We start from the raw sequence: 21,867 nt of genomic DNA, 5'->3' as shown, positions 1-21,867 counted from the left end.
ATAACAACTGCATGCAGACGCCCGAACAGTGAGACCTGCCAAATCAAAGGACCGCTTCAGAGCTGAATCAAGCCTGCGGTCTTGAATATCCTTCAGGGCAACACCTCCTTCCACAGGGAGGGTAGTTCTCTTTGTCACAGCCGTGACCAGGGCATCCACTTTAGGCATTGCAAAGCGAGCCAAATGTTCCTCACTCAGAGGGTATAATTGCCCCATAGCCCTGGCAACCTTCAAAGGTCCCTCGGGGTCAGCCCATTGAGCCGAAATAAGCTCTTGGATGGAGTCATGCAAAGGAAAGGCTCGATCAGGCTTTCTGGTACTAGCCATCCTTGGATTAACAGAGGAGGCTGTGCCACTCCCAGGATCTTCAATCGAGAGGGCTTGTAAGGCATCTGAAATAAGCGCCGGCAGCTCCTCGCGGCGGAAAATCCACACCACAGACGGATCATCAAGCTCCTGTGGCAATTCTGCACCTGACTCTGGCTCCTCAGCCCAAGAAGTTCTGCCAGACCCCTCAGAATCCTCATAGCCCGACCACGGGGGGGGGGGGGGGGGGGGGGGGGGGTGGAGGAAGGGGGGTGTGCCATACTCAGAAGGGGAATTAGCCCATCTGCATTTATCAGGAGGATAAGAAACAGGGAAAGCCAACTCCAAAAGGCCAGGATCCACTGGGGGGGGGGGGGGGCGCAGGCAGAGGGTCCGAAGAACCCTGTGGAAGAGCTCTTTTAAGCATGTACGCCCTATGCAGCATTAAAACAAAATCAGGGGAGAAAACCGCTCCCTGACCGCCCGGATCCTGCCCAGGGCTATCAGCTGTATTATTAGCCTCACTCAGAGGACCCCCCCCCCCCCCCCCCGGATTCAGGGCTCTCCGTCGCAACGGAGGCCGCACCATGTGGAAAATCCAAAATGGCGTCCGCTGCCAGCTCAGAGCGCAAAAGATCGCCGCTCACCATGCTCGGGCCGGCTCTACCGTCTGTACAGCACGAATTACAAAGCCCCGCTGCTGATTTGCGCTTGCCACATTTAGAACAGCGCTTTACAGTCTCTGCAGCCATCGCCGAAAACGGCGGTAAAATTAAAAAATGGCGGTTTGCGCCAAAAACATCCCGATCGTGGGCCCACCCCGGAGGAGTCAGAAAACACTCTTACCTCACTAGACCGAGTATCAAAGCTCCGGTCCTGCAGAAGAATCTCAAGAAAAAAACCTCTTTTCCAAGATCGCTGCGCTAAAGCGCGACGCGACTTTAATTATTTATTTTTATTTATTTATTTTTAACGCTGTGAGGAAAGCAGAGGCAAAAGAGGTAAATAAAAACACTCCGGAGGCTCAGATAAGTGGGAAAGGCAGGGAAAGGCGAACCAATGTGCCTGCATCCACTGAGTGGGAAAGGACAGGGAAAAGCAAGCTAATATGTCCACATCCACGGGGGCATTGGTAAGGCAGGGAAAGGGCTGACCTATGTGCCTTCAAAGTGAAGCTGCTATAGCCTCTAATACCCCGGCTAACAACTGGCAAACCAGGAGCCACCCCCAGGCAGATTTTTGATGGAGCTCGAAGAAGCTGCAGCCCAGTGGCGTAGCCAGACAGCCAATTTTGGGTGGGCCTGAGCCTAAAGTGGGTGGGCACAAAATTATCACTGCTCCGCCATACCTCCACCTCAAAATATAAATACTTTAGCTAATGAGGATCCTCAAGCTTTGTTAGCTGAAGACTTTCTCCAAAGGCAATTAATACCAATCGGTCCAGCACTTTTCTTCCTTCCACGCCTCCAGTCTATGGTCTGGCACCTCTCCCTAGCTCCACCCCACTGACAATTAATACCTTTAAATAAATTTAGATATTAGATATGTATCATATGTCAAAGAATAAAGTGGTTGATCAAAGCATCAATCAAAGCGACAATCGCTCAACTGCAAAACACTATGCACAAATTTGTGCAAAAACACACTCAGAACCTTACTGTACCATAAATATTACACTGGGCAGAACCTAATACACCAATATACCTATACAGAAAATGCAGACCGTCAACAATATGAAACAAGGGATCATATCACAATTCTCATGTAGAGCCACAAAACACCTTTTTAGGGTGGATAGTGCTCACAATGAGCTCCTTTTATTAATGACCATATATAGATCCTTCAAGAGGTAGTGTGTCATGATTTAGGCTCTACACCCTTTCTGATGTTTTGGTGCCACCTCAGTAAGGCCAATACACAAATACTCCACTGCAAAACACTATACACAAACTTGTGCAAAAACACACTTATAACCTTACCAAACCATAACAGCACTAATTCCAAGGACAGGACGAGCTACAACCTTATGCGTGGAAAGGCAGCACTATAATTACACCGGGCTCTAAAACACCAGTACACAACCTAGTGAAACAAAACAAAAAGGGCTGCAAATAATACTACACACTAGCAGAATACTGCACCTTGATCACACATGAAAAACACATGACACAACAGATATGAAGGCAAATTTCTGAACTGGAAAGTTATCTCAAGAAGTCAGACTCAGCATGCAGCAATACTAGAAAAACTGAAACTTACATGCAAAATATCACAGATGCACATTTCCAAAAGCTGACATATTCCAATTAATAAATTCTGAATTAAAAAATGTTTTCTACCTTTGTTGTCTGATCATTTAGTTTTTCTATTCGCGTTGGTCCCAGTGTCTTCTGTTTTATGCAGTGTCTTCTTTCTATTTGATATTTTTTCACTCACCATGTCCACCATCCTCCTGTGTCCTTATGTTTTCTGCCCCTGCCCTCCCCTCCCCTCATCCATGTCCAGCAATTTCCTCTCTCCCCTCCATCCATCCATCTCCTGATGTCCAGCAATTTCCTCTGTCCCCTTCCCTCCAGCAATGTTCTCCCCCCCCGCCCTCCTCTCCATGTCCAGCGAGTCTCCCTGCCCTCCCTCAGCTCCCCAAAAGCCCTCCGAATCTCCGTTCCCCCCCTCCCCTCCCACCCATGACCAGCGAGTCTCCCTGCCCTCCCTCAGTTCCCCAAAAGCCCTCCGAGTCCTCTCCGTCCCCCCTCCCCTCCCACCCATGGCCAGCGAGTCTCCCTGCCCTCCCTAGGTTCCCCAAAAGCCCTCCGAATCCTCTCCGTTCCCACCTCCCCTCCCATCCCACCCATGGCCACAGCGAGTCTCCCTGCCCTCCCTAAGTTCCCCAAAAGCCCTCCGAGTCCTCTCCGTCCCCCCTCCCCTCCCACCCATGGCCAGCGAGTCTCCCTGCCCTCCCTAAGTTCCCCAAAAGCCCTCCGAATCCTCTCCGTTCCCCCCTCCCCTCCCATCCCACCCATGGTCAGCGAGTCTCCCTGCCCTCCCCTCAGCTCCCCAAAAGCCCTCCGAATCCTCTCCGTTCCCCCCTCCCCTCCCATCCCACCCATGGTCAGCGAGTCTCCCTGCCCTCCCCTCAGCTCCCCAAAAGCCCTCCGAATCCTCTCCGTCTCCCCGCACACGAACCTGGCCTTTTTCTTTCAGTAGCAGCGAGTGACGTGAAGGCACTGCAACACTCGCCAGCTTCATGTTCTCCCTTTCCTCTTCACACAGTGTTCGTCCCGCCTTCGCGGAAACAGGAAATACGTCATCGTAAAGGCGGGACGGACACTGAGTGAAGAGGAAAGGGAGAACTTGAAGCAGTGTCTTCACGTCGGTCGCTGCTTAAACAAAAAGGACAGGTTAAAAACATTTGCGGGGGGGGGGGGGGCACGGACGGACGGACGGAACTGAGGGGGGAACGGAGGAGGAGCGGAGGAAGTCTGACGGTCGGGCGAGGGAGGGAAGGAGGAATGCCACGACTTGGGGTGCACCATTCCTGGGTGGGCCTTGGGCTTAAGTGGGTGGGCCTAGGCCCACCCAGGCCCACCCGTGCCTACGCCCCTGCTGCAGCCACCCTGCTTGGGGAGATAGAGAATACTGAAGAGGCAGTGGAGCTAGCTGGCCATGAGGCACTGTGAAAAATTGAGTGCTCTCTATCTCCCCCTGCTGGTTGATGGACACAACCCATACGTAATGGCTTCATCTGCTTGATGACAAGGAAGTGCACTGTTAGGGCTAATCAAACCTATAAATGGCAAGTGACCGACTCACCTGCAAATGCGCAGTAGAGACTTCCCTCTCTGTCCCGCCCCCGCGTCAAGACGTGATGACGGGGGAAGGGGGGCGGGACAGAGAGGGAAACTGCGCTGAAGGGGAGGGAGGGAAACGCTGACGTCGCTACCGCTCCCCCCCCAACGTAGCCGCTACCGCCCCCCCCACCCCCGGAGTCGCCACCACCCCCCCTTCACCCGGCCTGGGCCCTCTCTTCGTTATTCAACTTACAGCAGCGCCGAAACAGCAGCAAGCAGCTCAGCTTCAGCTCCCGTCGGGCTTCCTTCCCTGCCTGTGCCCCGCCCTCGCCGACGTGACGTCACACGAGAGCGAGGCACAGGCAGTGAAGGAAGGCCAACGGGAGCTGCTGCTTGCTGCTGTTTTGCCGCTGCTGTAAGTTGAATAACGAAGAGAGGGCCCGGGCCGGGTGGAGGGATGGCGGCAACTCCGGGGGTGGGGGGGGGGGTACGGTAGTGGTGGCGACCTCGCGAGGAGGGGGAAGGAAAACCCCAATATCAGCCCGTTTTTACGGGCTCAACGGCTAGTATTCTATAAAAGAAGATATGCATGTATTTTCCTTTACAGAGTAAGCGGGTGTATCTTTTGCCTGTGCCACATTAACTTGATCTTACCACATCACCACCCTGTATTTCCTCCCCGGGAACTCCGTTCACTGGGTAAATCTCTCTTATCTGCACCCTTCTCCTCCACCGCAAACTCCAGACTCCGTTCCTTTTATCTTGCTGCACCATATGCCTGGAATAGGCTTCATTAGCCGGTACGTCAAGCTCCATCTCTGGCCATCTTCAAATCCAAGCTAAAAACCCACCTTTTGATGCTGCTTTTAACTCCTAACCCTTATTCACTTGTTCAGAACCCTTATTTTATCACCCTCACTTTAATATTCCCTTATCTCTTGTTTGTCCTGTTTGTCTGTCCTAATTAGATTGTAAGCTCTGTCGAGCAGGGACTGTCTCTTCATGTTGAAGTGTACAGCACTGCGTACGTCTAGTAGCGCTATAGAAATGATAAGTAGTAGTAGTATTTGTTCACACCGGAGCCTGCAAAGGCCTCTCCGGTACTACGTAAGACACGTTGAGTCTACAAATAGGTGGGAAAATGTGGGATACAAATGTAACAAATAAATAAATAAATAAATGTGGGCACCCTGTTACAGAACTGACCTGTGTGTGTCTGTTGGAAAAATGGACCATATGTCATAACTTACATCACTTTTAAATAATGTGTCTCTCCACATTAACAGAAAGGGAAAGTGAATGGGACTTGATATACCGCCTTTCTGTGTTTTTTTTTTTTTTTTGCAACTACATTCAAAGCGGTTTACATAGAGGGGCATAATTGAACGCAAACGCCTATCTCCATGGGCGTTTATCTCCAAGAACGGGTCCGTGAAGGGGCGGACCGAACCGCATTTTCGAAAAAGATGGACGTCTATCTTTAGTTTTGAAAATACGGTTTGTGCCAGGCAAATGCATTGGATGTGGGCATTTTTTGAGCTGGGCGTTTTCGTTTTTCAGTGATAATCGAAACCGAAGCAGCCCAGCTCAAAAACGAACAAATCCAAGGCTTTGGGTCGTGAGAGGGGCCAGGATTCGTAGTGCGCTGGTCCCCCTCACATGCCAGGACACCAACTGGGCACCCTAGGGGGCAATTGTAAAAAATAGAAATAAACATTAAAATTACCTCCCAGGTGCATAGCTCCCTTCCCTTGGGTGCTGAGCCCCCCAAATCCCCCCCAAAACCCACTGCCCACAACTCTACACCATTACCATAGCACTTAAAGGTGAAGGGGGACACCTACATGTGGGTAGAGTGGGTTTTGGAGGCCTCCCATTTACCAGCACAAGTGTTACAGGTAGGGGGGGGGATGGGCCTTGGTCCACCTGCATGAAGTGCACTGCGGTACCCACTAAAAGTGCTCCAGGGACCTGCATACATGCAGGCCTCTAGGACTTGTTGCTGCTGTATAACATTGGCACACCAGTTTACACCTGAAGACTAATCTCTCCGAAAACGTCCTTTATTGGAATAAGCACGTTTACTCACAGTTAACTGCAGATCAGAGGTTGTGGCCCACTGGCAACGAGTCTCCCTGGTACTGAGATTAGCAGTAGGTCAGAGCTGGCAGAATGCTGTACAATGCCCTCTTTCAGCCACATTCAAGGTAATAACTAAGTTCTCTAACGTGGGTAACACACGAAAGGGATCTAAAACTGGCTTACAAAAATGGCCACTACCTCATGGACTACCGGTAACAAAACTGGACACACTCTGACCCAGTTAGCAGGGGGAAAAGCACCATGGGAGTACAGCCTACCAACATTGTGAGCATTTGCCACAAGCTAGTGGAATCACGCAGCCCAATACCCTACACCCACCACAATGCATTGCTGATGTGACTCTGCAGTGTGCATAACAGAAAAGGTGTCAAACTCACCTGAGAGCCACATCAGAACCAGGGAAAGGCTGTCAGAGGATAGAACACATTCTGCTGTCATGGAGGTGGGTATGGCATTTGAGGCTGGAATAGAGGCTGGAAAAAAAGTTTTTAAAGTGGTGTTTTTTTTGGTGGGAGGGGGTTAGTGACCACTGGGGGAGTCCGGGAAGGTCATCCCCGATTCCCTCCAATGGTCATCTGGCCAGTTGGGGCACTTTTTTTGGGACTTGTTCGTGAAAAAAAAAAAAGTCCAAAAAAAGTGACCCAAAATCGCGGAAAACACGCCTTTTTTTTTTTTATCAGCTAAAGACGCCCATCTCTCCTCAGCCGATAACCACGCCCCAGTCCCGCCTTCACCACGCCTCCGACATTCCCCTGACAACTTTACTCGTTTCCGCAACAGATTGCAGTTGGAAACACCCAAAATCGGCTTTTGATTATACCGATTTGGGCGCCCACGGGAGAAAGATGCCCATCTCCCGATTTGGGTCGAAATATAGGTGTTTTTCTCTTTCGATTATGAGGCGGAGAGTCTATACAGGTACTTATTTGTACCTGGGGCAATTCCTCCACTCCAACTGTATAAAAGGGTCACTTTTCCTCATGTCACTTCCCTCTAGTAGAGTGAATCCATACGTGGAAATCCCAATAAAGCACTACCAGAACCATTGAGGAGGAGTGGCCTAATGGTTAGTGCAGCGGGCTTTGATCCTGGCATCCTGGGTTTGATTCCCACTGCAGCTCCTTGTGACCCTGGACAAAGTCACTTAACCCTCCATTGCCTCAGGTACAAAAACTGAAACTGTCAGCCCTCTAGTGACAGAGATAGTTAAGGGGATTATAAATGTAAAAAGATATGCATGTAAACTAATTGGAGTGAATTAAATGGTAGTAATTAGAAGTTACATGCACATCTGCCCTACGCCCTATAACATGCATAGTGTGCAACTCAAAAGGGGGTGTGGCCAGGGGAAGGGCAATGGCCAGGTCAGGAGCAGACCCAGAAAATAGGCATGAGGATTTGCATGGCGTAAGGATTTACAGCACGTTTCAACAGGCAGTAATTCGCACTAAACGTGTGCTAAACACTAGACACGCCCATATATTCCTACGGGTGTCTCTAGTGTTTAGCATGTGCTAACAACGCTAGTGTGCCTTTGTAAAAGACACCCCCCCCCCCCTCAAATGCTGTTGTATAAAGGCTGCTTAGTGCTAAGCAACCTTTATAGAATTGGCACTTCAAGCAGATTTTAACGGCGCTTAACTTTGGCACGATTTATTGAATCTACTACTACTTATCATTTCTATAGAGCTACTACACGTACGCAGCACTGTACACTTGAACATGAAGAGACAGTCCCTCCTCGAAAGAGCTTACAATCTAATCAGGACAGACAAACAGGACAAATAAGGGATAAGGGAATTAGTAAGGTGGGAATGTTAAAACAGACATGGGTACTGTACAAGTGAAGAGGGGTCAGGAGTTCAAAAAGCAGCATCAAAAAGGTGGGCTTTTAGCCTAGATTTGAAGATGGCCAGAGATGGAGCTTGACGTAATGGCTCAGGAAGTCTATTCCAGGAATATGGTGCAGCAAGATAAAAGGAACGGAGTCTGGAGTTGGCAGTGGAGGAGAAGGGTGCAGATAAGAGAGATTTACCCAGTGAATGAGTTCCTAGGGAGGAGTGTAGGGAGAGATAAGAGTGGAGAGGTACTGAGGAGCTGCAGAGTGAATGCACTTGTAAGAGGAGTTTGAACTGTATGCAGAAACGGATAGGAAGTCAATGAAGTGACTCGAGGAGAGGGCTAATATGAGCATAGCGACACTAGCAGAATATAAATCATGCAGCAGAATCTTGAACAGATTGAAGCAGTGGCGTAGCTACATGGGGCCTGGGGAGGCCTGGGCCCCTGTAGATTTCGCCCTGGACCCCCATGCCGACGACCCGCCCGACCCCCCCTCCCACCGCCGCCTACCTTTGGTGGCGGGGTACCCCAACCCCCCCCCCCCCCCCCGCCAGCCGAGATCCTCCTCGTAAAAGGCTTCCGTTTCTGACGTCCTGCACGATTGGGATCCCCACCAGCAAAGGTAGGCGGCGGCGGGAGGCGGGGGGTGTCGAGCAGGTCATTATCGGGGGAGGGGGCGACAATGACTGGCGGTGTCGGCGGCAATGGCATGGCGGGGGGGGGGGGGGGGGGGTCGGCGGCGTCGGGGGGGGGGGGGGGAGCTAAAATGTGTCCCTTCACCTCAGGCTCTGGACCCCCCTCCCATCGAAGGCTGGCTACACCCCTGGATTGAAGGGGAGAGAGATGGCTTAGTGGAAGACCTGTGAGAAGCAAGTTGCAATAGTCTCAGCGAGAGGTGATAAGAGTGTGGATAAGGGTTTTGGTAGTGTGCTCAGAAAGGAAAGGGTGAATTATAGAGAAAGAAATGACAGGTTTTAGCAGTCTGTTGGATATGTGCAGAGAAAGAGAGAGAGGAGTCAAAGATAACCTCAAGGTTGAGAGGCTGATGAGACAGGGAGGATGAGAATGTTATCCACAGAGATAGAAAATGGAGGAAGAATCTGGTCCATAATGCTTGGCCTTTCCACAAGAAAAGTGCCAATAAATAAATAGTTTAGGACTGGCCCTATGGCAGGCACTGTTATGTTGAGAACCTGGGTTCATTCCCAGTCACATCTTCCATTGCCTGAGTCATCTGGGAAAGGACAGAGTCCCAGTCATTGCACAATAGTGACACCTACTGGCCAGACTTAGGCCCAAGTTATCTAGGTTCTACATATACAGCAGTCTGTAGTCCCTGGCCGAGGGCTGTTGCTGTGGTGGCTGGGCTGAGATGAGAGGGAAATACAGAAGAGTTAAAAACTTGTGACTGAAGGCTCATGGTACTGGAGTCCAATAGAGGCTGTTTCCAATTGAGCTGGAAAGTCATATGACCAGATGGAAACGGTTGGGCAGGGTACAAAAAAAGTGAAATTCAGTAAAGTCAGATTATGGCATGAATTACTAGCAATGGTTATTAGAGTCTTGTGCTTATACATTACCATTCAATCCCGCATAACTACGATTGAATCCAAGGTCATTAATAGCCTTTAAGGTGTGAGGTGCTGTTCCATGGAACAGCTGTCGTTCATTGTTTTTGTGGCCATTCTTGGCATCCATGTTCATTTTCTTGATCTGGTAGCTCTTCCAAAGTGTTAAATTTTGTATTCTTTCAATCTACAAAATTTAAAAGATATTTACAGAGATTTTATTACTGGTAAGCAAAGCATATAATAATAAAAAGGCAAACCAATATTTCTGTTCTTTACATTAAATCTCCACTGGTCCCTCTTTTCCTCAGTCTACCTGGATATCTCTTTCCCAAAATCTGCTTCGTTTCAGATTATGGGAATTGTCCGTGTTTCTACATGTTGTTCCCCTGTTCAGCTCTTGAACCAATTTTCACTTTTCATTTGTGGTTGTTTTTCATTTAGTATTGGCCAACATGAAATAACACATTTAATATTAGAATGCATTATTTTGACACAATAAATTAAACCATGCATGCTACAAAAAACTGAATGTAACAAAATTGTGCATCCTTAGTTGTGTCCATCATTCTTTATTATATCAGAGTGCTTTGCATTTAGAATTTATAATACAATAAAAAACAATGAGGGGCATAATCGAATGGGTACGGCCATCTCTAAGGACGCCCATCTCCAAGGATGGCGCCACAAAGGAGCGGGGCAACCCGAATTATCGAAACGAAATGGGCATCCATCTTTTGTTTCAATAATACGGTTGGGAACGCTCAAATCTCAACATGTAGTTCGACCATAGAGATGGATGACCTCAGTTTTCGACAATAATGGAAACCGAGGACGCCCATCTCAAAAACAACCAAATTCAAGCCCTTTGGTCATGGGAGGAGCCGGCATTCGTAGTGCACTGGTCCCCCTGACATGCCAATACACCAACCGGGCACCCTAGGGGGCACTGCAGTGGACTTCAGAAATTGCTCCTTGTGTGCTAAGCCCCCCAACCCCCCCCCCCCCAAGAAAAACTCACTACCCACAAGTGTACACCACTACCATAGCCCTAAGGGGAGAGGGGCACCTACATGTGGGTACAGTGGGTTTCGGGTGGGTTTTGGAGGGCTCAACATTTACCACCACAAGTATAACAGATGGGCCTGGGTCCACCTGCCCAAAGTGCACTGCACCCACTAAAACTGCTCCAGGGACCTGCATACTGCTGTCATGGAGCTGGGTATGACATTTGAGGCTGGCAAAGAGGCTGGAAAAAAATGTTTTTAAAATTTTTCTTTTAGGGTGGGAGGGGGTTAGTGACCACTGGGGGAGTAAGGGGAGGTCATCCTCGATTCCCTCCGGTGGTCATCTGGTCAGTCCGGGCACCTTTTTGAGGCTTGGTCTTGAAAAAAAAAAAGGGGCCAGGTAACGTCGACCAAGTGCTCGTCAGGGACGCCCTTCTTTTTTCCATTATTCGCCGAGGACGCCCATCTCCTAACCACGCCACCGTCCCGCCTTTGCTACACTGCCGACACCCCCCGGGAACTTTGGTCGTCCCCGCGATGGAAAGCAGTCGAGGATGACTAAAATCGGCTTTCAATTATACCGATTTGGATGACCCTGAGAGAAGGACGCCCATCTCCCGATTTTTGTCGAAAGATGGGAGTCCTCTTTTGAAAATAAGCATGAATGTTTATTCTTATATTCTGGAATGTACTAAAGTTGGTTCTATGCAGATTATAATAAAAGAAGCTAGCCATTGCTAGGATACACAATAAAATTGACAGCAGCAAAATTCTGATGGCTAAATAAAAGTTTTCCAAACAAATAGGTCTTCCAATTTCTTACAAGAACAAATGTATTTCCTTTCTGATCTGACATGCAAAGGGAGTGAGTTCCACATTAATGCAGATTAATAAGACAGGTTTAATGCATTATCTGGACAAATCATCTTAATAAACAACTTGCCTTGAGAATTTGAAGTTTACAAGATTTCTGAAATAATGCTGCCACTTTGTTGTATTCTGGACATCCAACAGGTAAAGGAACTTCTTTCACGTCCGTAATCTTCATTGGATCCCAATGTTTAGGTGCTTCCATTGACTCTGCTCCTACGAAGTACATATTTTTGTATTCAGTGCTGCTGCCTTATATACAAAGCTGTATAGATTCTCAATAACAATAATAGTAATTATTTGTAGTTGTGACAACCCTTGAAGTAATATTGATAGACTTGAAACATCGGAACACACTAGACATTGACAAAAATCACCATCTATCAACTACAGAAAGCAGAACTTCTTGAACTGCCCACATCATAGGTTCTTGGAAAGAATCTGATATTCAAAGCACCAAATACAGCCATGGGGATCTGACAGGCTCTATGAAACCATAATAATAATCATCGTCATCACCGATCTGGACTGACTATAAGAAGGACTTTGACTCACTACCTCAAACCTAGAAACTGCAGTATTAACGTTCAGAATCAATGAATATATCCAGAACACTCAGAAAAAGCCATGATCAATGGACGAGAACTGGGAAATGTGAACATCAGAATGGGGAATATTTTTTTTTCCTAATGGAAAATTTTTGTTTAGTTACAATACTATCCATACATACAAAAGACAAAATAGTTTACAGACTGTATCTTAATTAGAAAATATGTATAGTGTCCTGAGGAAACAAAAAAAGCCCCTTAATGAATTCAGTCTTTTTTATACATTTATTTAATTGCTATTTATCTATCATATATATTTAAAAATATATATGAGAGATAAATTTCATTTTTTTTTATTTTAGATATATTTTATATGGGCCACTACGATGTGCTGTGAAGTAGGCTGACCGCATTCTAACATGAGATTGTCTTGTGCACTAAGCCCGTTTCTAGCATGTCCCTAAAAAAAGGACCATTTCAATTAATTTTCAAGTTGTAGGCTAAATTTCGTGTGACAACTGAAAATAATGTGGGAGCACTTCCGTCTCCTATTTACAAGCATTTAATTGCTCCTGCATTAACCCCACATTATGGTAATTTACAAAACTTGATGAATCGCCAAAATTGGACAAGCAATCTCTCTATATAAAAAGCAACACCAACGTTCTATGAAGCCTCCAGCCGGAAGTGTGAAGGGGGCGAGATATCCGTTTTCCCTATGAGTGTCTGCCCCCGCCCTCTCTGTAACACAGTCAGTGAAAGAAAACAGCAGAGCACGAAATCAAATCTCTGGCTCTGTAACAGTGAAGGACTCAGAGGGGGGAGGGGAGAGAGGCCAGAGGGCAGGGACACACACACTCCCACATGTACACAGAAGAAAACATTGCTAGCCCCCCCGTTTCATTTGCATCAGAAACGGGGCTTTTTTACTAGTGTACAATAAAACTCATTAAAAAAAAAAAAGCTGTAAAGAACTCCTTTTAAAAAGAAAAAGATAAAATTAATCATACAAATTAAGAAAAGAAAAAAAAAGAGTGGGGTGGGGAGAGAAGAAATGAGAGGAGAGGGATACAATGAGAGAAATACAGTGACCGCTGCTATCATCTATCTTCCAATGCCCCTACGAAACCCCAAATGCTAGTGAGAAAAGGTAGGTTTATTTATTTTATTGCATTTGTATCCCACATTATCCCACCTATTTGCAGGCTCAATGTGGCTTACAGAGTATGGTTATGACACAATCATTCCATTATACCAGATACATTTAGTGGTGTGCAAAGGTTAAGTAAGGGAAGAGAGATGGCAAGGTGTCAGTCAGGGTGGAAGGTAAGGTAGTTTTTGTAGGGCTATGGGTTCTCTTTGTAAGCCTTATGGAAGAGATGTGTTTTCAGAGATTTGCAGAAGTTAGTTATTTCGTCAATAGCTTTCAGGGATGTAGGTAGTGCATTCCACAGCTGCGTGCTCATGTAAGAGAAGGTGGTGGCATGTATTAGCTTGTATTTTAGCCCACTTAGAAATTTTGGTAGGAGGGTTCCAAACAGAGCTGCTGATGCAGCTTATTCCATAGAGGGGGGCTAACATGAAAATCACATGGTAAGTCCATTTTCACAGCAGTTGGAAAATGGCCGATTTTTTTTGTTTTGAATTATTGGCCATGTACTAATTTTGCCATTCGTGTGTGGCCATTAAAAAAATATTAGGGGTCCTTTTACTAAGCGGCGGTAAACCCACCATGGAACTACTGCACGCCGTTTCCTTCGGGACAGCCGGAGGCAGCTTGTGAAGATGGCTGCTGCGCCAGGGCCTCTCTGAGAAGGGAAATAAACAGAAAAGCCTAGTTGCCATGATAAATACCAATTATGTGGAGAAAAGGATGAAATGGTTGATCACATAACGGGGAGGCTGCAAAGTTGCACAGACTACAAATAAAAAAAAAAGGCATGATCAACTTGGCAAAATATTACATTGGTATTTATTTATGCAAAAAGTATGGATTCCCAGTCAATAAGAATTACTGGGAACGTTAAATCACATTGAAAAGAACCAGGTGAACATTTTATGGGATTTCAAAATCCAGACGCCAAGAAAACACAACGCATCAGACATTACTGTCGTTCAAGAGAACCATATTTGGTGTATTGATGCAGCCATTCTAAAGGACAGTAACGTTGTTTCCGAGATTTGAAAACAGAAATGACAAAGGTTTGGAAAAAGAAATCAACACTGGGTCTAATTGTCATTGGGGCATTAGGTGCAATACTGCAAGACCCTGGAAGGCATTTGGCTTGTTTAAAATTGAAACAAATGATATCATCCCAGCTACAGATAACAGCACTGATATTAGATGCTACCTTTACGATTCCCAAGCCCATGGGTAGAACTCAGATCATAAAGAAGTAAACCAGCCAACGTTGGCCGACGCACACAATTCCTCCTAATTCTATTAAAAAAGCCAACAAAATATGTAACACTAGTAAAAATGGCCCGTTTCTGGCGGCGATGAAACGGGCGCTAGCGGGCAGGGGACTCCCTTCCCCTCCCCTTACGCGTGTCTAGAGGTACCTGTTCAGTGGGGGCAGGAAAGAAAGAGCCCCCTGTTTCCTCGCCGTAGCGGTGGTGGTAGCTTCCTTGCTGCATTGTGTGGGAGTCCGGCTCTCAGCGTTTCAAAATGGCCGCCGAGAGTTGAAGTCTCGCGATGCAGCTTGAACTCTCGGCGGCCATTTTGAAACGCCGAGAGCCTGACTCCCACACGATGCAGCAAGGAAGCTACCACCACCGCTACGGGCAGGAAAGAGGGGGCTCTTTCTTTCCTGCCCCGACCGAACAGGTACCTCTAGACCACCAGGGAGACACGAGTAAGGGAAGGGGAGGGGAGCGGGGAGGTGACGGGGGGGATGGACGTTGCTGAGGGTGAGTGTGGTACCGTGGGTGGGGCGGTAACTTCTAAGGGGCGGGGCTATGTGGCGAAAGGGGCCGGGTTGATGTGGACGTCATGGGCGGCTGGAATTTTTTGGAAGGGGAGGAGTAGGGAAACACGCCATGCGTTAATTAGCCTTGTTTTTGTGTTCCGCCCTCGACGTCATCACGTGTGACATGAGGGCGGGGCATGAAGATGTTGTGGTGGCTTCACCACCATGAAACCACGAACCGGTGTGTGAGTGACTTCAGTGACATCAGTTTCCTCAGAACGTTGAGGGTGCGTTTTATTATAGTAGATGTTAGAGTGGAGGAGTGGCCTAGTGGTTAGGGTGGTGGACCTTGGTCCTGGGGAACTGAGTTCGATTCCCACTTCAGGCACAGGCAGCTCCTTGTGACTCTAGGCAAGTCACTTAAACCCTCCATTGCCCCATGTAAGCCACATTGAGCCTGCCATGAGTGGGAAAGCGCAGGGTACAAATGTAACAAAAATAAAATAGATACTACTGGCGATTCTACATGGAATGTTGCTACTATTGGAGATTCTACATGGAATGTTACTATTCCACTAGCAACATTCCATGTAGAAGGCTGCACAGACTCACAGAAGCCTGCACGGCCACATTGGTGATCTGCACGAGCCGACTTCCATGTAGAATCTCAAATAGTAGCAAATAGACTCACAGAAGCAGAAGCCTGCACGGCCACATTGGTGATCTGCAAGAGCCGACTTCCATGTAGAATCTCAAATAGTAGCAACAGTGGAGGAGTGGCCTAGTGGTTAGGGTGGTGGACTTTGGTCCTGAGGAACTGAGTTTGATTCCCACTTCAGGCACAGGCAGCTCCTTGTGACTCTGGGCAAGTCACTTAACCCTCCATTGCCCCATGTAAGCCGCAGATGTACAAGTGCTCTATAACCATTCATAAAACATCCCCAACCCACTGATGCAACCCTAAGGAAAACCTAATTTGCGTAATGTGAACTGTAGTGAACCCTTATCGGGGATGTGGCAGTATACAAACAATAAATTGATACAGATATTGAAACCTGAACGCACAATTTGACACAGTTATACATGCAAGTTATAGAATAGTGCCAGTTACGCACATAACAATTGGTAAACCAGCTAACTGGCCGTCTGTTAATCCATTGATGCAGTTGACTGCTGATGCTGTTTATGGATATTTGGGGGAGGGAGGAGTGGGGATGTTGATGTTCTCGCGAAAAGTTTGATTCAGTTTTGTTTGAGCCTGATATTATTGTGCACATTGGTTATGTGAACCTAATAAAGAGGACATAAAAAAAGAAATTAGCTAATTGGTGTTAATTGGCTTTGAGCACAGTGGTTCATAATGATGTCTGTTATCTTATTGATTGGAAATTACTGTCCTATCGTATTATGGAATTCTGTTTTACTTTCTTTTTATTTGTAATTTTTAATTTTGTTAACCGCTTTGATTTGCTTTGACAATGAAGGTGGTATACTAAGATAAATAAATGATACATATGTAATTTGCAAATTATCGTTTAGATAAAGGGAAAGAGAATGGGACTTGATATACTGAAAAAACTAAAAACACGATCTAGGAAACTGGAACGCGCATAGAAAAAAATAAAAAACGAATACACACACAACGCATGGAAACAACTACAAAGGAAATACAAATATGCAATAAGACAGACCAAAAGGTTGTACTACAAAACTAAAATTGGGCCAGACTACAAAAACGTGAAGGAACTATACAACCTTGTGAACAAACTTCTAGACACAACACCGATCACCACAACCAACACTGACATCCCATCTGCAGACAACCTCGCTAAATATTTCAATGAAAAAATCGTAAACCTACGCAAAACTCTACCTCAGAATAACATGGACATAGAAAACTTCATTAATGGTCTAGACCCAACCCCTGGTGAACACCCTGCTGACCGAATATGGTCAAATTTCGATCTCCTCAGCACCGACACAATTACTCAGGCGATAAAAAAATACTCCAACAGCCACTGTCAACTGGACACTTGCCCCAGCTACCTAATTCAATCTGCCCCCCACCGCTTCATAACAGATCTCACATCCCACTTAAACTTCATGCTTCAGCAGGGTATCTACCCTAAAGAAAAAGGTAACATCCTGCTCACCCCAATACCAAAAGACACCAAGAAAAAAAACAAACTACATTACCAACTACCACCCAATAGCATCTATCCCATTAGTAGTCAAACTAATGAAAGGACTGGTGACCAAACAACTCAACGACTACATAAACAAATTTACTGTATTACATGAGTCACAATCAAGATTTCGACCCCTACACAGCACGGAAACAGTACTACTCACTCTCCTAACCAAATTCAAGCAGGAAATAGCACTAGGCAAGAGCATACTCCTCCTCCAATTTGACATGTCAAGTGCGTTCAACATGGTTAAGACTCTTCGACTACTTCGGAATCAGTGGTGGCACTCTCAATTGGATCAAGGGTTTTCTAACCACAAGAACATATCAAGTGAAATCAAAAACAAACATATCGTCACCGTGAAAACCAGGCTGAGAAGTACCGCAAGGATCACCACTATCACCGATCCTTTTCAATCTCATGATGACTCCACTAGCCAAGATCTTATCCACCCAAGGCCTTAACCCATTTATCTACGCTGATGACATAACATTATACATCCCCTACAAACATGACCTGGCAGAAATTACCAATGAAATCAAGCTCAGCTTAAACACCATGAACTCATGGGCAAATGCATTCCAACTAAAACTCAATACAGAAAAAAAACACACTGTCTCATCTTCTCATCGCAATACAATACATACAAACCCACAAACATCAATACCCCAGGATACACCCTCCCAATCTCAGACAGCCTGAAAATTCTCGGAGTAACAATCGACCGTAACCTATCACTAGAGACCAAAGCGAAATCCACCATAAAGAAAATGTTTTTCTCAATGTGGAAACTCAAACGCATGAAACTATTCTTCCCGAGGGAAATATTTCGTAACCTGATACAGTCAATGGTACTAAGCCACACAGACTACTGTAATGGAATCTATGCAGGATGCAAAGATCAAATCAAAAAGAAACTTCAGACCGCCCAAAACACAGCACCCAGGCTTATATTTGGAAAAACGCGTTTTGACAGCGCCAAACCACTCCAAGAAAAACTGCATTGGCTACCAATTAAAGAACGCATCACTTTCAAAATCTGCACAACTGTTCACAAAATTATTTACGGCGAGACACTGGGATACATGACAGACCTCATAGACTTGCCAACCAGAAATACCACAAAATCTGCACGATCATACCTAAATCTCCACTACCCAAGCAACAAAGGACTCAAATACAAATCCACCTATGCATCCAGTTTTTCATACTTAAGTGCACAAGCGTGGAACGCACTGCCAAAAGCAGTAAAAACTACGCTCAACCACCTAAATTTCCGGAAAGCACTAAAGACAGAACTGTTCAAAAGAGCATACCCCACCGACCCAACATAAAATACCTGGACACCTGCAACACAATGTAACCAAAGACCGTAATGGACATTACCTGACTCTTCCTCCCCTCTCCCTATCTAAGTTCCCCCCAACTGTACCAACCATATATATACCTCATTCTACCACAATATCGCTTTGAATTAATCCAAACCATGCATTTGTTCAGACCGGAATCGGCTACCACCGTTAACGGTAATTTGTAAGCCACATTGAGCCTGCAAAAAGGTGGTAAAATGTGGGATACAAATGCAACAAATAAATAAATATACTGCCTTTCTGTGGGGGGGGGGGGGGGTTTGCAACAACACTCAAAGCAGTTTACATGGAGGGGCATTTTCGACTGGGGACGCCCATCTCTAAGGACAGCACCGCGAAGGGGCGGGGCAACTGTATTTTCGAACAAGATGGGCGTCCATCTTTCGTTTCGAGAATACGGTTGGGGGCGCCCAAATCTGAACATTTAGGTCAACATTAGAGATGGGCGCCATTGGTTTTCGGCCATAATGGAAACTGATGGCGCCCATCTCAAAAACAAACCAATCCAAGGCATTTGGTCGTGGGAGGGGCCAGGATTCGTAGTGCACTGGTCCCCCTCACATGCCAGGGCACCAACCGGGCACCCTAGGGGGCACTACAGTGGACTTTGCAAATTGATCCCAGGTTCATAGCTCCCTAACCTTGGGTGCTGAGCCCCCCAAAACCCACTCCCCACAACTATACACCACTACCATAGCCCTAAGGGGTGAAGGGGGGCACCTACATGTGGGTACAGTGGATTTCGGGAGGGATGGGCCTGGGTCCACTTGCCTGAAGTCCACTGCACCCACTAAAACTGCTCCAGGGACCTGTATACTGCTGCGATGGACATGAGTATGACACTTGAGGCTGGCAAAAAAAGTTTTTGTGGTTTTTTTTGAAGGTGGGAGGGGGTTAGTGACCACTGGGGGAGTCAGGGGAGGTGATCCCTGATTCCCTCCAGTGGTCATCTGGTCAGTTCGGGCACTTTTTTGAGACTTGGACCTGAAAAAAAGGGACCAAATAAAGCGGACCAAATTCTCACCAGGGACGCCCTTCTTTTTTCCATTATCGGCCAAGGGCACCCATCTCTTAACCATGCCCCGTCCCGCCTTCGCTACCCTTCCGACACGCCCCTCGGGAACTTCGGCCATCCCGGTGACGGAAAGCAGTTGGGGACGCCCAAAATCGGCTTTCGATTATGCCGATTCTGGCGCCCTTGAAAGAAGGACGCCCATCTCCCGATTTGTGTCATAAGATGGGCGCCCTTCTCTTTCGAAAATGAGCTGGATAGTATATACAGGTACTTATTTGTACCTGGGGCAATGGAGGGTTAAGTGACTTGCCCACAGTCACAAGAAGCTGCAGTGGGAATTGAACCCAGTTCCCCAGGATCAAAGTCTGCTGCACTAACCACTAGGCTACTTCTCCACTCCAACTGCACTTAGCTGGTATTCTACAAATTGAGTGCACAAAATCAATAGCACGCAACTGCAAAGGGGGGGGGGGGGGGTGGACCTGGGAGAGGCATGGGTGGCTAAGGGGCAGGCCTAGCACTTATGTTCGCAGATTATAAAATGCTATCAGTTACACACTTATCTGACAGCAGTTAGGCACAAGCATTTAAAGTAGCCACAAAGCTAGCATAAGTACTTAGGCCTAAATTCAGGCACATAACTGTGGATTAATGCCAGTAGTTAATTGCCGATCCAGAATTCACACTTACCCCAGAATTCTATATATCGCACCGAGAACTCTGTGTGGAAATCGAAGCGTGTTCCATAACAATGCGCATAAGCAAATCTGTTAACAAGCTAATCTGAATTGATAATTGGATGTTAACAACCAATCAGCACTAATTGGCATTAATTAGTGCAGAACTAAGAATAGAATTTACGTGCACCACGTTACAGAATAAGTCGCATAGTTGAAAAGTGGGCGTGGCCATGGGCATTTCTAAAATCTATGTGAGTTGTTATAGAATTCACTTACTCTGTGCATAATTTAGGTGTAGGGATTTAAACCAAGTTTTACTTGGCGCAACTGTCCAAGACTAAATTTACTCGTGTGGAGCAGTGCTCAGTATATATTCTATTTACCACACGGAAATGTCTGCTTAGTTTACAGAATACGCTTAGGTGAATTTCATTTCGGCGCAGATTTTTTAGGCGTGATATACAGAATCTATTCCTTAGTTTGCTTCATCATGGTACCCAACTTTAGGCAACCTGTAAAGAATTACCCCCTATTTGTGGACTGAATAATAATAATAATTTGTAAGCACTTTTACCTATCAGCTTCAATAATATCAACTGAAGATGATTATAGCTGTATCCCACCTTACGTTCAAAAACAAAATCCCCCTCCATTCTCAGCACTTAGTGTATGCACACTTTCTTTTATAGAATACTAGCCTAACAGGTTCTCAGATGTTACATTTATGTGTGACCACAGAGCTAGTGTAAATGATCACACTCAAATATGGTAACTACGCTCATATCGTACGGTATTCTATAAACGGTGCACGTAGTTGCAGGATCTGTCCAGACTCCAACCAAGTGAATGTTCACTGTACAACTGAGTGCTATGCATGACACTCACATGGTTACAGAATAGTGCATATACCTGGCCCTTATTCTATAACCTCATACATGTTGCTTATAGAATTGACTTAAAGAGGGTCATTTTAGAACAGGTCACCTATTTGTGAAGGCCAAGTAGACACCTATTTCAATCCTGTTGATAAACACGAATAGACACCTATGTGTCTTTATTAAATTACCCTATCAAACCTGCAGGAATAGCAGCTAAAAAGAAGCCAGACATTTTTTTCTTTGACCCACAAAAGTTGTCCAAGCAATCTGTATTTCTTAATGCTAGGCTAGCTGAGGCCCAGCCTTTGCCCTCTACTGCAGTTATGCCTAGTTCCTTCTGTTATCATCTCAGGATGCTGTTATTTAGGTGCATACGTTTTATCTTTCTGTCAACTTTCTAGTTACTACTGACAGAAAAATTTCCTTATAAATTTGAGACTTAGATCTTTCCATAATCGTGGATTAGAAGCACTGACTGTCAGTGAATGTATATTGTGGATATTTTTTCCATTTGAATGTTGCTTTCTGACTTTCTCTTTTGCTGTAACAAGTAAATATAACCATAAAGCTTTACAAATATAAAAATGTAAAAAAAAAAGAAGAAAAGTTTATACTGTACATTTGTCCTTTAGATTGTAAGCTCCTTTGAGCAGGGACTGTCCTTCTATGTTAAATTGTACAGCGCTGCGTAACCCTAGTAGCACTTTAGAAATGTCAAGTAGTAGTAGTAATACCAAATTGACTAAGGTCGTGCTAAGCCGTTCACAATAAAACAAAAAACATACACAACATAA

At 46.0% G+C, this 21,867-nt stretch overlaps 1 protein-coding gene across 1 annotated transcript in view; it reads right to left on the bottom strand.

The window, feature by feature from the left end:
• PARP14 (poly(ADP-ribose) polymerase family member 14) overlaps nt 1-21,867 on the bottom strand; it is a 133,875-nt gene that overhangs the window by 7,012 nt on the left and 104,996 nt on the right. The window contains 2 exon segments of the mRNA XM_030210876.1: nt 9,620-9,794; nt 11,558-11,700. Of these exon segments, the coding sequence (XP_030066736.1) occupies nt 9,620-9,794; nt 11,558-11,700 (318 nt within the window).

Source organism: Microcaecilia unicolor, chromosome 7 (genome assembly GCF_901765095.1).
Source record: "Microcaecilia unicolor chromosome 7, aMicUni1.1, whole genome shotgun sequence".
Classification (NCBI taxonomy): Eukaryota; Metazoa; Chordata; class Amphibia; order Gymnophiona; family Siphonopidae; genus Microcaecilia; species Microcaecilia unicolor.
This window is presented reverse-complemented; position numbering and strand designations above follow the sequence as displayed.